The sequence below is a fragment of the Neoarius graeffei genome, chromosome 8, assembly GCF_027579695.1.
Source record: "Neoarius graeffei isolate fNeoGra1 chromosome 8, fNeoGra1.pri, whole genome shotgun sequence".
NCBI lineage: Eukaryota > Metazoa > Chordata > Actinopteri > Siluriformes > Ariidae > Neoarius > Neoarius graeffei.
Window position 1 is genome coordinate 67,393,272 of NC_083576.1, and position 13,374 is coordinate 67,406,645.

The 13,374-nt window shown below is 39.8% G+C and overlaps 1 protein-coding gene across 1 annotated transcript in view; it reads left to right on the plus strand.

Moving 5' to 3' along the window:
* psd2 (pleckstrin and Sec7 domain containing 2) overlaps positions 1-13,374 on the plus strand; it is a 56,706-nt gene that overhangs the window by 8,639 nt on the left and 34,693 nt on the right. Inside the window, exons 2-3 of the mRNA XM_060928064.1 lie at positions 11,776-11,970; positions 12,057-12,137. Coding sequence (XP_060784047.1) covers positions 11,776-11,970; positions 12,057-12,137 — 276 coding nt within the window. The remainder of the gene's footprint in view (positions 1-11,775; positions 11,971-12,056; positions 12,138-13,374) is intronic.

The window sequence follows — 13,374 nt, forward strand, 5'->3', positions numbered from 1 at the left end:
ATATGAATAATATTTATGTATTGTTTAAAAAACACAGCTGTACATGGTTATTATTTAAATAATATTGGCTGGCGTTGAGTGGTATATCAGATATATTCCATTCAGCTAGTATGATATTGAACGAGTCGAAGACGAGTTCAGTATCACACTAGCTGAATGGAATGTATCGGATATATCACATTAAAAAAGCCATTATTATAATAATACATACACACTCTCTTCATATCAGCATTCTCAAAGGCCAACGCTAGCTTACCCGCGAGTTGATGCTGTTAGCGTGGCAGTACAGTCACCTTCCAGCCGGTATAGCATTCATCAGTAGTGGGAGCGAATGCTAATAAAGCAGTGCTATCAAGAGCAAGTAGCACAGGCTAACGACTGAGAAACTAAGATTTCTGTCTCCAGACTCTTCTTCCACGCACGCTCACCATAACAGTTTTCACTCAGACTTAAATATTCATTTCCCTGTGTAATTTACTTAGTTACTTTTAAAATCAGCATACACTCATAAACAAGCTAACAGAACATACATAGCAGAGCGACCTGGCATCCAAAATTCTCTCAAAATCTTCCGTTTTTAATAAAGCAAACCTGGCGGCTATGCTTATTTACAAATTGCCACAGTGGCTCGCTAGTGCGGAAGTTTTACATCTCCGACGTGTGTCTTTTCCAGTTTTTTGATGTCCGTTGGTATGTTTTTCTCTTGTAAATATGTATAAAGAATATCTAATGAAGTTTTGGGAGCCTTTCAGGTGCTCAATGCATCTTTCTCTTTCCCGGCAAACAAAGAAATTGTTCTGTGCATGCGTAGCAGTAAACTTTCTCATTGAATATTCGCATTAGCTCCGATGTGTGACATCGCGTTGTCTTGAAAACGTGCAATATCATAATAATATTGCACACTCATTCTCCATTGGGTAGAGTGATATAATACACGTAGGATAAGCGATATGCTAACAATATTGCGTACTATCAAGCCAAATGAATGAAACCTGTTAAAAGGGAATAGAATACCTGTTTTTATTCCATCGAAAAAGTGTCCTGTATGTATAATAATATGTAATATATAATGTTTATGGCACTCTGATTGTAATGTACTATAAAACTGGCCCTAATGCAAGCTAACGTCCCAGACAGGACAATAAATATTCTGGACGCATGATATACTGATATAAGTAGCATACATTTCATACCAAAGACACCTAACGATCTAAACTAGCTACATACACTCATACACAAGCTAACAGAAGATTTGGTAATAACTTGGCAATCATTTACATTTTTGTTTACCCATATAACCAAATAACACACACAGAAATTTATTCAGTAATTTATTTTGGTCGTGGATCTGCACATAGTTACGCTGTTAGTTTTACTGTTTCCCTTCACCTTCTGTTAAAGGGGAACTGAAGTCATTTTTAAACTTGCTTTATTTCTTAATTAACGTGTTATTCAATTACGTTTTCAGTTTTAGTAACCTTATATCGTGACTCGTATTGGCAACTAATTGCAATTAAATATTATACTTATCGGCCTGTTTGGTTTTTAGCCATGTTGAATTTAGTTCGTTTGGTCCACGGCAAGCGTCACTTATCCGCACGATCTTCACGAGACTTGTGCGAGACTTTGAAACGTCAAGTGTCAGTCTGGTGTCAGTGCCGACATTTTGAAAACTGTTTTCCAAACGAAATATTGCACAAAAATGAGTTTAAATGACGATTACTGCTTACTTTTTTCAAACTTTCCTGATTGCTATCAAAACAAACAAAACTTCCGGCTTGATTACATCAGCATTCGAAAGAGGCTGCGTGCGTCTTTTGACAACGTTGGCAGATGTTGGGGACTTTGATTTCCACTGTACGTTTTACTTCCGTTCTACGATGCCTTGCACAGGTCTCAACGAATCTCGTTTACGGCCATTGCTTTGACATATGGACTGATATATTACATAGCATATTTCAAACACTCATAACTCGCTATAGCAGTGACAAAATAGCTCTCAAAAATGCATTCCGATATTTAATAAAATGAGATAAATAGAATTTTGATGATAAAAAAATTTACCTTCAGTTCTCCTTTAACACTGTGAGTAAAATAACAGTTTATACTTTTCATTCATTTTTTCATTCATTCATCTTCAGTAAGCACTATATCCCGGTCAGGGTGATGGTGGAAAGTTTATACTTTTTGTCAAAATGACAATCATCAGTCAGCTACATCCTTTGCCTCTTGCACTGCACTTGCGTTTATTATCCAGTATTATCTTTTGCGTGTAAGCATTAATTCAAGCATTCCTGTGAACTCGGAATCAACAACTGAAAAAAGTACTTGAGTCCCACTCCATGAAGATTCATGAAACCTAACTCTATGGCCTGTGTTGATCCAACTGAAAAGAATAATTATTCAATTGTTGGTTTTTTTTTTTGTGAAAATATATTACATTTTGTAATACTGTACCTGTCATGTAGACGTATTACAGTAACAAAGGAATCAGCTGTTTTGTTGACTACAGTATCTGTGATCGACATATTTTAATCATGCTTCACAGCACATCTTCCCCTGAGCCAAGTTTTTCCTGAATGACATTTGGAGTGACTCAGTTTGGAGACATTTTACCTCACAGGAAGAGGATATGATCAGCCAAACATGAATTCCGTTACACCTTTTTCACCAGTGCTGAAACAAAAACAAGCAATCTGTCTTGGAGTTGACATCAGGGCTCGGTTATATCACATTACATTGCACACTACTCAGTTATCTACATGTGCTAAAATGAAACCGTACATTGTTTAGGAAATAGGGCACCTCGGCCCTGTATTTTACAGGAATACTCAATTTTTTTTTTTAAGCTTCGTCTTAACCATATCTCAGGCGTATATGCAAACAAACCACTGACAAGAATTAACATGTTTATTTATTAAGAGAATGGAAACCTATTTCATATACAGTGACAGTCTATGGGCAATTTCAAAATATGCAAATATATAATGAGATTAGACGATTGTCACACAATATGAGACGTGATATTAGAATCTAATATTATCATTTAAAGGGAACCTCCAGTGGATTTATTCTCAAACTTATTTTAAAGTAAAAGTAGTTGCAGATTTCAAAAATCAAACTTTCACTTTTGGAGATCAAAAGTGTTCGAGAATAATGAATTTTCTTTAAAATGTCAGCTGGGCTTCCTGTGGTGGTGACGGAGCTTCTTTATTTTATTTTCTATTTTTTTTCTGTGTGTTTGTGTAGTTTGATGTTTGTTTGAGTGTTTTGTCCGCCGGTTGTGGTGTAGCTCCGGACCTGGTTTGGGCGTCGGTTCCCTCCAGGCCTTGGTTCGCCATGGGCGATGCCTGCGCTCCCAGCTGTGGACTGCAGTGAGCTCGTTGCTCATTTTACATCATGGTTGTCCAGCGCTCTGCGCTTTAACGCTCGGCGTGATGTTCCGAGTGATGTTGCTCGGTGGTGTTGCGGCGGCTGTGCAGGCGGTTTGGAACACACCAGCGCTCTGCGTGGCGGAGCTTCTCTGCTCGCTGTGTGGATCCATGGCATGGTGTTGAGCGGTGTTGCTGGCGGCGTCACGCCGGCGGTGCTGGAGATGTGGGACTTGTTTTCGTGCGCCTTTTGGTGGGACTGTGGCTGCTACACCACAGGAATTACATCCTGACCCCTACTTGGTGGACTTTTAACTTTTTATTTATTTATTTATTTATTTATTTATTTATTTTCTTTTGTTTATAATTGTAAAGCGTCCTTGGGTTTTTTGAAAGGCGCTATATAAATTTAACTTATTATTATTATTATTATTATTATTATTATAATACGATGATGTCAGGTAGCGGTCACTTAGAGCAACTCGGCTGTTTATATTCTCCATTTACATCATAGTTTTGCTAGTTTTATAAGTATTTTTACTGAGTTTATCAGTTTTTAAATAGGCATGCCTCATTGTGTAGCATATAAATGCCACAATGACGATAAAAAGAAAACAAGCTGGAACCAGACTGCAATTCCACAGAGAAAATGCAAAGTGTGCACTGTAAAAAATGATTTGTTGTTTTAACTTTAAAAAAAAAGTTAGTACCTGGGCTGCCTTAAAATTTTGAGTTCATTGAAATTAATATAGTAAGTTAACACAACGAGGTGAACAATTTAACTTACTATATGAATTTCAATGAACTCAAAATTTTAAGGCAGCCCGGGTACTAACTTTAAGTTAAAACAACAAATCATTTTTACAGCGTGCTTGTTTAGCTGTGGCAGAGTGTCACTGACAGAAACCGGATCAGACATGAGACCTCGTGCTGCAAAATCCTTTTTTTTAACATCATATATAGAAAGTAGGGCGGCACGGTGGTGTAGTGGTTAGCGCTGTCGCCTCACAGCAAGAAGGTCTGGGTTCGAGCCCCGTGGCCGGCGAGGGCCTTTCTGTGTGGAGTTTGCATGTTCTCCCCGTGTCCGCGTGGGTTTCCTCCGGGTGCTCCGGTTTCCCCCACAGTCCAAAGACATGCAGGTTAGGTTAACTGGTGACTCTAAATTGACCGTAGGTGTGAATGTGAGTGCGAATGGTTGTCTGTGCCTATGTGTCAGCCCTGTGATGACCTGGCGACTTGTCCAGGGTGTACCCCGCCTTTTGCCCATAGTCAGCTGGGATAGGCTCCAGCTTGCCTGCGACCCTGTAGAACAGGATAAAGCAGCTAGAGATAATGAGATGAGATATAGAAAGTATGTGTGTAGTGCGTATGGCTGCATGCTCTAAAATCTCCATGAAAAGTGGTTCAACTTAGAGCGCAACATGACACTTTGCACTCTAAAAGCTTTTTTTTTTACATGATCTACAGCATCCTGAACCGGTGTAGTGTGCTTGAATACAGCTTTTGGATTGACACACCCGTTCTCTCATTTTGTCATTTTCCTTTCCCTACAGAGAATGAATGGGGCTCACGAATCGAACCATCCTGTTTGGACACGCTTCATTAGAGACACTACAAACTTTGTGATACCTCAGGCCAACTCCCCTGACACATACATGCAATTGGTTCTGACCCACACTCATCTTTCTTTTTGCTCATCCCTTTTCCCCCCATTCACTTCCATTCATTTTTTCCCCAATTCAAATGAATGAAGTTTCGGGAGAAAAACTTAGTGTCATGTCGCACTGCGTGACTTGCGCTCTAAAATCTCTGTTTTAAACCATGCCACACGCTCTGGTAAGCCACCCAGCACCATGTAGATCATGTAAAGAAAGATTTTAGAATGCGAAGTGTCATGTCATGCTGCGAGTTGAGCCATTTAAACTGAGATTTTAGAGTGCGCAGGCATACACACACTTTGCTACACACACTTTGCCACATACACTACACACACACACACACTATATGATGTTAAAAAAAAAAAGACTTTGCAGCGCGAGGTCTCATGTCTGATCCAGTTTCTGTTGGTGAGTCTCTGCCACAGCTGAACAAGTACACTTTGCATTTTCTCTGTAGAAATGCAGTCTAGTTCCAGCTTGTGCTTTCTTTTTATCATCATTGTGGCATTTATATGCTACACAATGAGGCATACTTATTTAAAAACTGATAAATTCGTAAAATACTTGTAAAACTAGCAAAATTACGATGTAAACAGAGAATATAAACAGCTGAGCTGCTCCAAGGACCGCGACATGACATCATCGCATATGTCACTACTGAGGGTAGCCAATCTGACATTTTAAAGAAAATGAATTTTTCCTGAACACTATTTGGGCTCTGAAAATGAAAGTTTGATTCTTGAAATCTGCGACTACTTTTACTTAAAATAACTTTGAGAATAAATCCGCTGGAGGATCCCTTTAAGTGTTTGTATTTGTGAGCTCTAGCTTAGCTTTGTGGCCTAGCTAGAGCTTCAATTTAATGCATTACTGAGATACTTAAGGTCATTGTTATTGTATTATTCATGTTGACGGGTCCTTTTTAGTTTATTTTTTTATGTTGAGCTGTAAGGGACTCTGGTGATCGTGATTGTGGTGGTGTAGTATGATGGCAGTGATCTTACTTTACTTTTGGATAAGTAATATAGAATTTAATATAGAATCTAGTTATTTTAGTTATAATTCTATTTTTAATGTATTATTTATATTATCATATATTTATATTATTTATATGTTTATTTTGGAGGACCCCTCTGTAAATCCCCCCCTGTGAAGTTGGCTTCCTCAATAAAGATCTCATCTCATGTCATTATCTCTAGCCACTTTATCCTCTTTTACAGGGTCGCAGGCAAGCTGGAGCCTATCCCAGCTGACTATGGGCGAAAGGCGGGGTACACCCTGGACAAGTTGCCAGGTCATCACAGGGCCGACACATAGACACAGACAACCATTCACACTCACATTCGCACCTACGGTCAATTTAGAGTCACCAGTTAACCTAACCTGCATGTCTTTGGACTGTGGGGGAAACCGGAGCACCCGGAGGAAACCCACGCGGACACGGGGAGAACATGCAAACTCCACACAGAAAGGCCCTCGCCGGCCACGGGGCTCGAATCCGGACCTTCTTGCTATGAGGCGACAGCGCTAACCACTACACCACTGTGCCGCCCCCCAATAAACATCTCATCTCATCTCATTATCTCTAGCCGCTTTATCCTTCTACAGGGTCGCAGGCAAGCTGGAGCCTATCCCAGCTGACTACGGGCGAAAGGCGGGGTACACCCTGGACAAGTCGCCAGGTCATCACAGGGCTGACACATAGACACAGACAACCATTCACACTCACATTCACACCTACGGTCAATTTAGAGTCACCAGTTAACCTAACCTGCATGTCTTTGGACTGTGGGGGAAACCGGAGCACCCGGAGGAAACCCACGCGGACACGGGGAGAACATGCAAACTCCACACAGAAAGGCCCTCGCCGGCCCTGGGGCTCGAACCCAGGACCTTCTTGCTGTGAGGCGACAGCGCTAACCACTACACCACCGTGCCACCCCAATAAACATTATTATTATTATTATTATTATATACAATGACGTTTTTAAGAAAAATCTTCATCAGATCAACAGCACTTGTATTACAGTTAGAATTCTGTTCCAGAGTTTTTAGTAAACAGTCTTTCAGTCTTTTTTTCAGTGCAAGAAACTGTCTCAACATTCTTGTTTGTGTTAATTGCACATATAGTATGTTATAGATATCCGAGATAAAGAGAGATTGAAAAAGAAAACATTATGTATTTGAAATATTCTTCTTACATACTGTGAGACTTCTGTTGTTCTCACAGGACTGCTGTGTTCTTCTTGTTCAAAGTGCAGAGTGTTCGCTAAACATGGAACATTATCAGACGTTCAGTGACGTGTTTAAGAAGTCCTGTGCTGTAATGTTAGAAGGATAACATGATGGAAATGGTTTACATTTTGACAGCTAAATTGGTGAATCAGTGCTGTAAGAACATCCACAAATGTTAAATTATCATCAGAACACAACAACGATCTGACAGATGAAACATTCAGGGAACCTGAAGCTCAAAGAACTGTAACATTCAGAAAATGTGTTAAATTGTGAGTGAAGTGCCCTATAACTGGTGGCTGTGAAATCTGTGTCATATCTCTGATACATGGCACAATGCAAGTGTACGTTTCAACTTTAGAATCAGCACAATTAAGCGGAAGTAAGTAACTTTCCTTGGAGCTAAATGAAATTAAGTCAGTCTCATCCACTCCGGCTTCACCCCAGGGGGAACATTTTACATTTTCATTGGAGTTTTTGGTAGAAGATTGTGGGTAATTTTGCTGAAGAGGTTGTCTGCTTAAGAGGAACACACATTATGCTTCTCTCTTTTCTCTCTCAGGCACCATGGCCACCAACAGATTGCACTGCTGTCTTATTAAGTTTGGGTCTAATGTGATTGTGGCAATTGGATCATGCAAAAAAAAAAAATTGCCTCAGAATCATATAATACTGGCCATAATTTATGCAGGGAAGCACAAACACTTATAAAGGTAACAACGCTGACCAGTAAGCATGTGGTGTGTGAGTGTGCCCTGGGGTCCTCTGCAATGAACCGGGACACAGTCATTGTCGAGGGAGTGATCTGATGCCTTTTTGAAAATCCATTTGTGGTGATTTTTTTCACACTGGCTAGATAAAAGTGCACCATTAACTTGTTTATGCATCAGTTGTCCAATTTTTAAATTGCATCACACACAGCTGAATTATTCTCTCAGTGTATATTGTATTAACCCTCTGGGGTCTGAGCGTATTTTCTGGCACGCTTATGATTTTGGTATGCTCGGATGTTGTTGTCACTTTCAACAAATCTAAGCAGCATGTTCAATGTCATATGACTTTTTTTATATTCAACACAAGTTCAGCTCCAATAATATCTATGTAGTATGCATGTCATAGCCCTGCGATGAGCTGGCAACTTTTCCAGGGTGTACCCCACCTCTCACCCATAGTCAGCTGGGATAGGCTCCAGTTTGCCCGCGACCCTGCACAGGATAACTGGTTACGGATAATGGATGGATGGATGTGTATGTCATGATTGTACAACCCCGATTCCAAAAAAGTTGGGACAAAAGTACAAATTGTAAATAAAACGGAATGCAATAATTTACAAATCTCAAAAACTGATATTGTATTTACAATAGAACATAGACAACATATCAAATGTCGAAAGTGAGACATTTTGAAATTTCATGCCAAATATTGGCTCATTTGAAATTTCATGACAGTAACACATCTCAAAAAAGTTGGGACAGGGGCAATAAGAGACTGGAAAAGTTAAAGGTACAAAAAAGGAACAGCTGGAGGACCAAATTGCAACTCATTAGGTCAATTGGCAATAGGTCATTAACATGACTGGGTATAAAAAGAGCATCTTGGAGTGGCAGCAGCTCTCAGAAGTAAAGATGGGAAGAGGATCACCAATCCCCCTAATTCTGCGCCGACAAATAGTGGAGCAATATCAGAAAGGAGTTCGACAGTGTAAAATTGCAAAGAGTTTGAACATATCATCATCTACAGTGCATAATATCATCAAAAGATTCAGAGAATCTGGAAGAATCTCTGTGCGTAAGGGTCAAGGCCAGAAAACCATACTGGGTGCCCGTGATCTTCGGGCCCTTAGACGGCACTGCATCACATACAGGCATGCTTCTGTATTGGAAATCACAAAATGGGCTCAGGAATATTTCCCGAGAACATTATCTGTGAACACAATTCACCGTGCCATCCGCCGTTGCCAGCTAAAACTCTATAGTTCAAAGAAGAAGCCGCATCTAAACATGATCCAGAAGCGCAGACGTCTTCTCTGGGCCAAGGCTCATTTAAAATGGACTGTGGCAAAGTGGAAAACTGTTCTGTGGTCAGACAAATCAAAATTTGAAGTTCTTTATGGAAATCAGGGATGCCGTGTCATTTGGACTAAAGAGGAGAAGGACGACCCAAGTTGTTATCAGCGCTCAGTTCAGAAGCCTGCATCTCTGATGGTATGGGGTTGCATTAGTGCGTGTGGCATGGGCAGCTTACACATCTGGAAAGACACCATCAATGCTGAAAGGTATATCCAGGTTCTAGAGCAACATATGCTCCCATCCAGACGACGTCTCTTTCAGGGAAGACCTTGCATTTTCCAACATGACAATGCCAAACCACATACTGTATCAATTACAGCATCATGGCTGCGTAGAAGAAGGGTCCAGGTACTGAACTGGCCAGCCTGCAGTCCAGATCTTTCACCCATAGAAAACACTTGGCGCATCATAAAACGGAAGATACGACAAAAAAGACCTAAGACAGTTGAGCAACTAGAATCCTACATTAGACAAGAATGGGTTAACATTCCTATCCCTAAACTTGAGCAACTTGTCTCCTCAGTCCCCAGACGTTTACAGACTGTTGTAAAGAGAAAAGGGGATGTCTCACAGTGGTAAACATGGCCTTGTCCCAACTTTTTTGAGATGTGTTGTTGTCATGAAATTTAAAATCACCTAATTTTTCTCTTTAAATGATACATTTTCTCAGTTTAAACATTTGATATGTCATCTATGTTCTATTCTGAATAAAATATGGAATTTTGAAACTTCCACATCATTGCATTCCGTTTTTATTTACAATTTGTACTTTGTCCCAACTTTTTTGGAATCGGGGTTGTACTTAAAAAAAAAAAACAGATAAATGAAGATGTTGTAAAAAGCAGTTTTAGAACTGTGTTGGAATGTGTGAAAAAGCATTACCTTACCCATTGTGACGAACCATTTTGATCACTTGAGGTGATTCTGTTCAGTCTTAGGAATGTATCCAGCACAAAAACTTAAATTTGCTCCATTGATTTGGACAATTAACTGTCCATCAAAAAAAAAGTATGTCCTACTGTTTTGGGCTAAAGGGGAGGGGTATTCATTGAGAAGAGTAAAAATTTTCATTCCATTCAATGAGAAGAGTGAAAACCCCTCCCACTGCCAACTCTTAATCCCATCAGGTCAAGTGATCAAAACGGTTCCTCACAATGGGTAAGGTCATGTTTTTCACATGTTCCAACACCAGTTCTAAAACTGCTTTTTACAACATCTTCATTTAACTGTTATTTAAAAAAAGTACAATCATGACATACATACTACATAGATATTATTGTAGCTGAACTTGTGCTGAATATAAAAAAGTCATATGACTGAAAATACTGCTTAGATTTGTTGAAATTGACATCATTAGAGCATGCCAAAATCATTAGTGCCAGAAAAAGACGAAGAAGAAAAGAGAGCAAACAAGTGGCGGTGCACGTTTTATTTACTCAAGAAGCACGCAAAGATTATGCACTACACCGCATACATATGAACTGATATAAGAAATAGAAGAAATATTTACACTTACTCGAGTTTATCTTCAGCTAGATCGAGTCGAAGTTCAAAATGACACCGCTTATCATCAGTGTCGCCATTCTCAAGATTGAATTGAATCACTGTCCTGAAGCATCCGAAGTGCCTCCGGAGCATCAAATCGTCATTCTATCTCACAACAAGTTTTACCTCCAAACAGGTAGCCTAAACTATGGCTGACAGATTTTATCCTGTTTACAGTGGGCATTCCCACCGTTAAAAAGAAACCAATCGAAACCAAAAGAGTGAAAGTGGTTACCATGTGAATAGGCTTTTATGAATGTGTAAATGGACACTCAGTGCTCCAACTCCGGTGTGACTGAGTAAGGTGACAAGTTTTATGTTTCATCTAATTTAGGTAATTTGAAAACTATAATATTATTTGGCAGTGGGCACATAGGAAAGTGTAAAGTATAAAGTTGCTGTCAATATATTTATCATACTTGTATGATAAAAACTCGAAGATATTTATCTAAATACATGACCTACTCATTCTAAACCTGCCGAGCTTCGCCGGCAAAACTTTTGACCCCAGAGGATTAACTTAATAAAGAACTGTATTGGCTGTGTGTCACCCCAGTGAAGAAAGCACAGTGGCTTCACATATTGGGTGGGAGAGTGAACTCTGAACACTCCACTGGCCTGAAGGTCATCATTTTAAAAGAACAGACCATTGCACATGTAATTGCAGTCATCCAGAACTTAATTATTTCAGTTCGATGGACCATCTCCTTAATGGGAGAGAAAAATCAGACTCAGAAAATAAGATCCCTATGCAGCTGTAAATGTCGATTTCAGTAGCTCTGTATCACTACATGGCCTAAAATGGCTATTAACCGTCTCTTTCTGTGGTAATTCTATTGAACTGGCTGTGACATGCATTTGGAGATGAGTCTAATGTGGCCATGTTTGTTGCTGTAGTGATGCCAATCTCACAGATGGCCTGTGCGACTCTGACTCTGAACTGGGCAGCCTGGAGACCTTGGAGAGGGGCAGCACAGATACCCTCGCCAATGGTTGCCGTGCCGACGCAGAGGCTGCCAAGCGACTGGCTAAGCGGTTATTCTACCTGGAGGGCTTCAAACGCTGTGACGTGGCACGACACTTGGGAAAGAAGTGAGTGCATGACTGTGTGTGGGTGGGCGACTACCTGCTTGACATAAGTGAATACAAGAAGAAAATGATCTCTTGTTCTTTTGCAGTAATGAATTCAGCCAGATGGTGGCGTCGGAGTATCTGAGCTTTTTTGACTTCACAGGGTTGTCCTTAGACAGAGCACTAAGGTAAGGTTTGGCTTTTTATTTCATACAGCCTGTTTGATGTCCTGTGTTTTTAGCAGTTGTGGCTCATCTATACGGACATGAATTCTGTCGAGTTGAAATACTAAGCACTTATTTTGAATGGCCAACGATGTACAAAATTCTTGCTATTTGACAGATATAACCTAGGATTCTGTTGATTTACCATCCTTTCTAGATATTGAGTAATCATGGGGAAGCATGCTCACTGCCCCAGTTAGCTCCCTTGAGTTATTATTGCACCTATTGGTCATAATAGGAACTATAACATGTGCAAATAGAAGTCCATTTGGGCAGGAATTGCACTGCTCCATGCTCAGGGGAGGTACTCTGAGATAATTTAAAACGATTTTAAAGTTAAGACCAGGTCTGACAATACTGATAACTATGACTATAAATAAATCGGTCCCCTGCAGTTTATATGGTTGGTGCTCACACCAGACCAATAATGATACCTATAGCCCAGGACTGGGTTGATCCGTATCGGTGCGATTGCTTCTGGAGCCATATTTCCAGGCCTGGACCTGATCCGATAAAACATCTTACCAGTCAGGTAATTGTTTACGTGACGTTGTCTGAGCACATACTATTTTCCCCGGGCATCTGTGTAAATCCTTGTTGCATCATGAAGTCACAGAATACGGATTCACGGAAAACAAAAAATATAATGCAAAGCACTGACCTTTTATTCACGGATATGTGATTATTTTCCATGAAATATCAATAGTAAATTAATAAAGTAAACATATAAATGCAGGTAAGATATTTTAATTATGAACTTCGGCAGTCCAAACATTTAATTGTTTTAGACTTCGTAATTTTTTATCCGTGACGCATCATCCGTATGAAATCAGGAACCAATCAGTAATATACTGATACATCCGTGACCAATCTGTAAATTATTAGCATCCATGATGCATCCGTATTAAAATCCGTAACCGCTCTGTATTTTGGATTCTTTTTTATTGTATTTCCGTAATCCGTGACCTATCTATATTATATCAACCACCAGAGTGTGTACATGGGTTGTTTTGAAGTCCAGGCTGTACAGTATGACCCGGAATAATGTGCTACTACTTGGAAAAACTTCCATGACTATTCCTAAATTGCATGCATTTATTTACCTGAGTGGCAGAAACAAGTGATATCATAGTCGGGATTATAGTTGTGGTTTGACTGCTTCAGCCTGGAACTAAATTCAGGCAGAGGTATAGTCATAGTT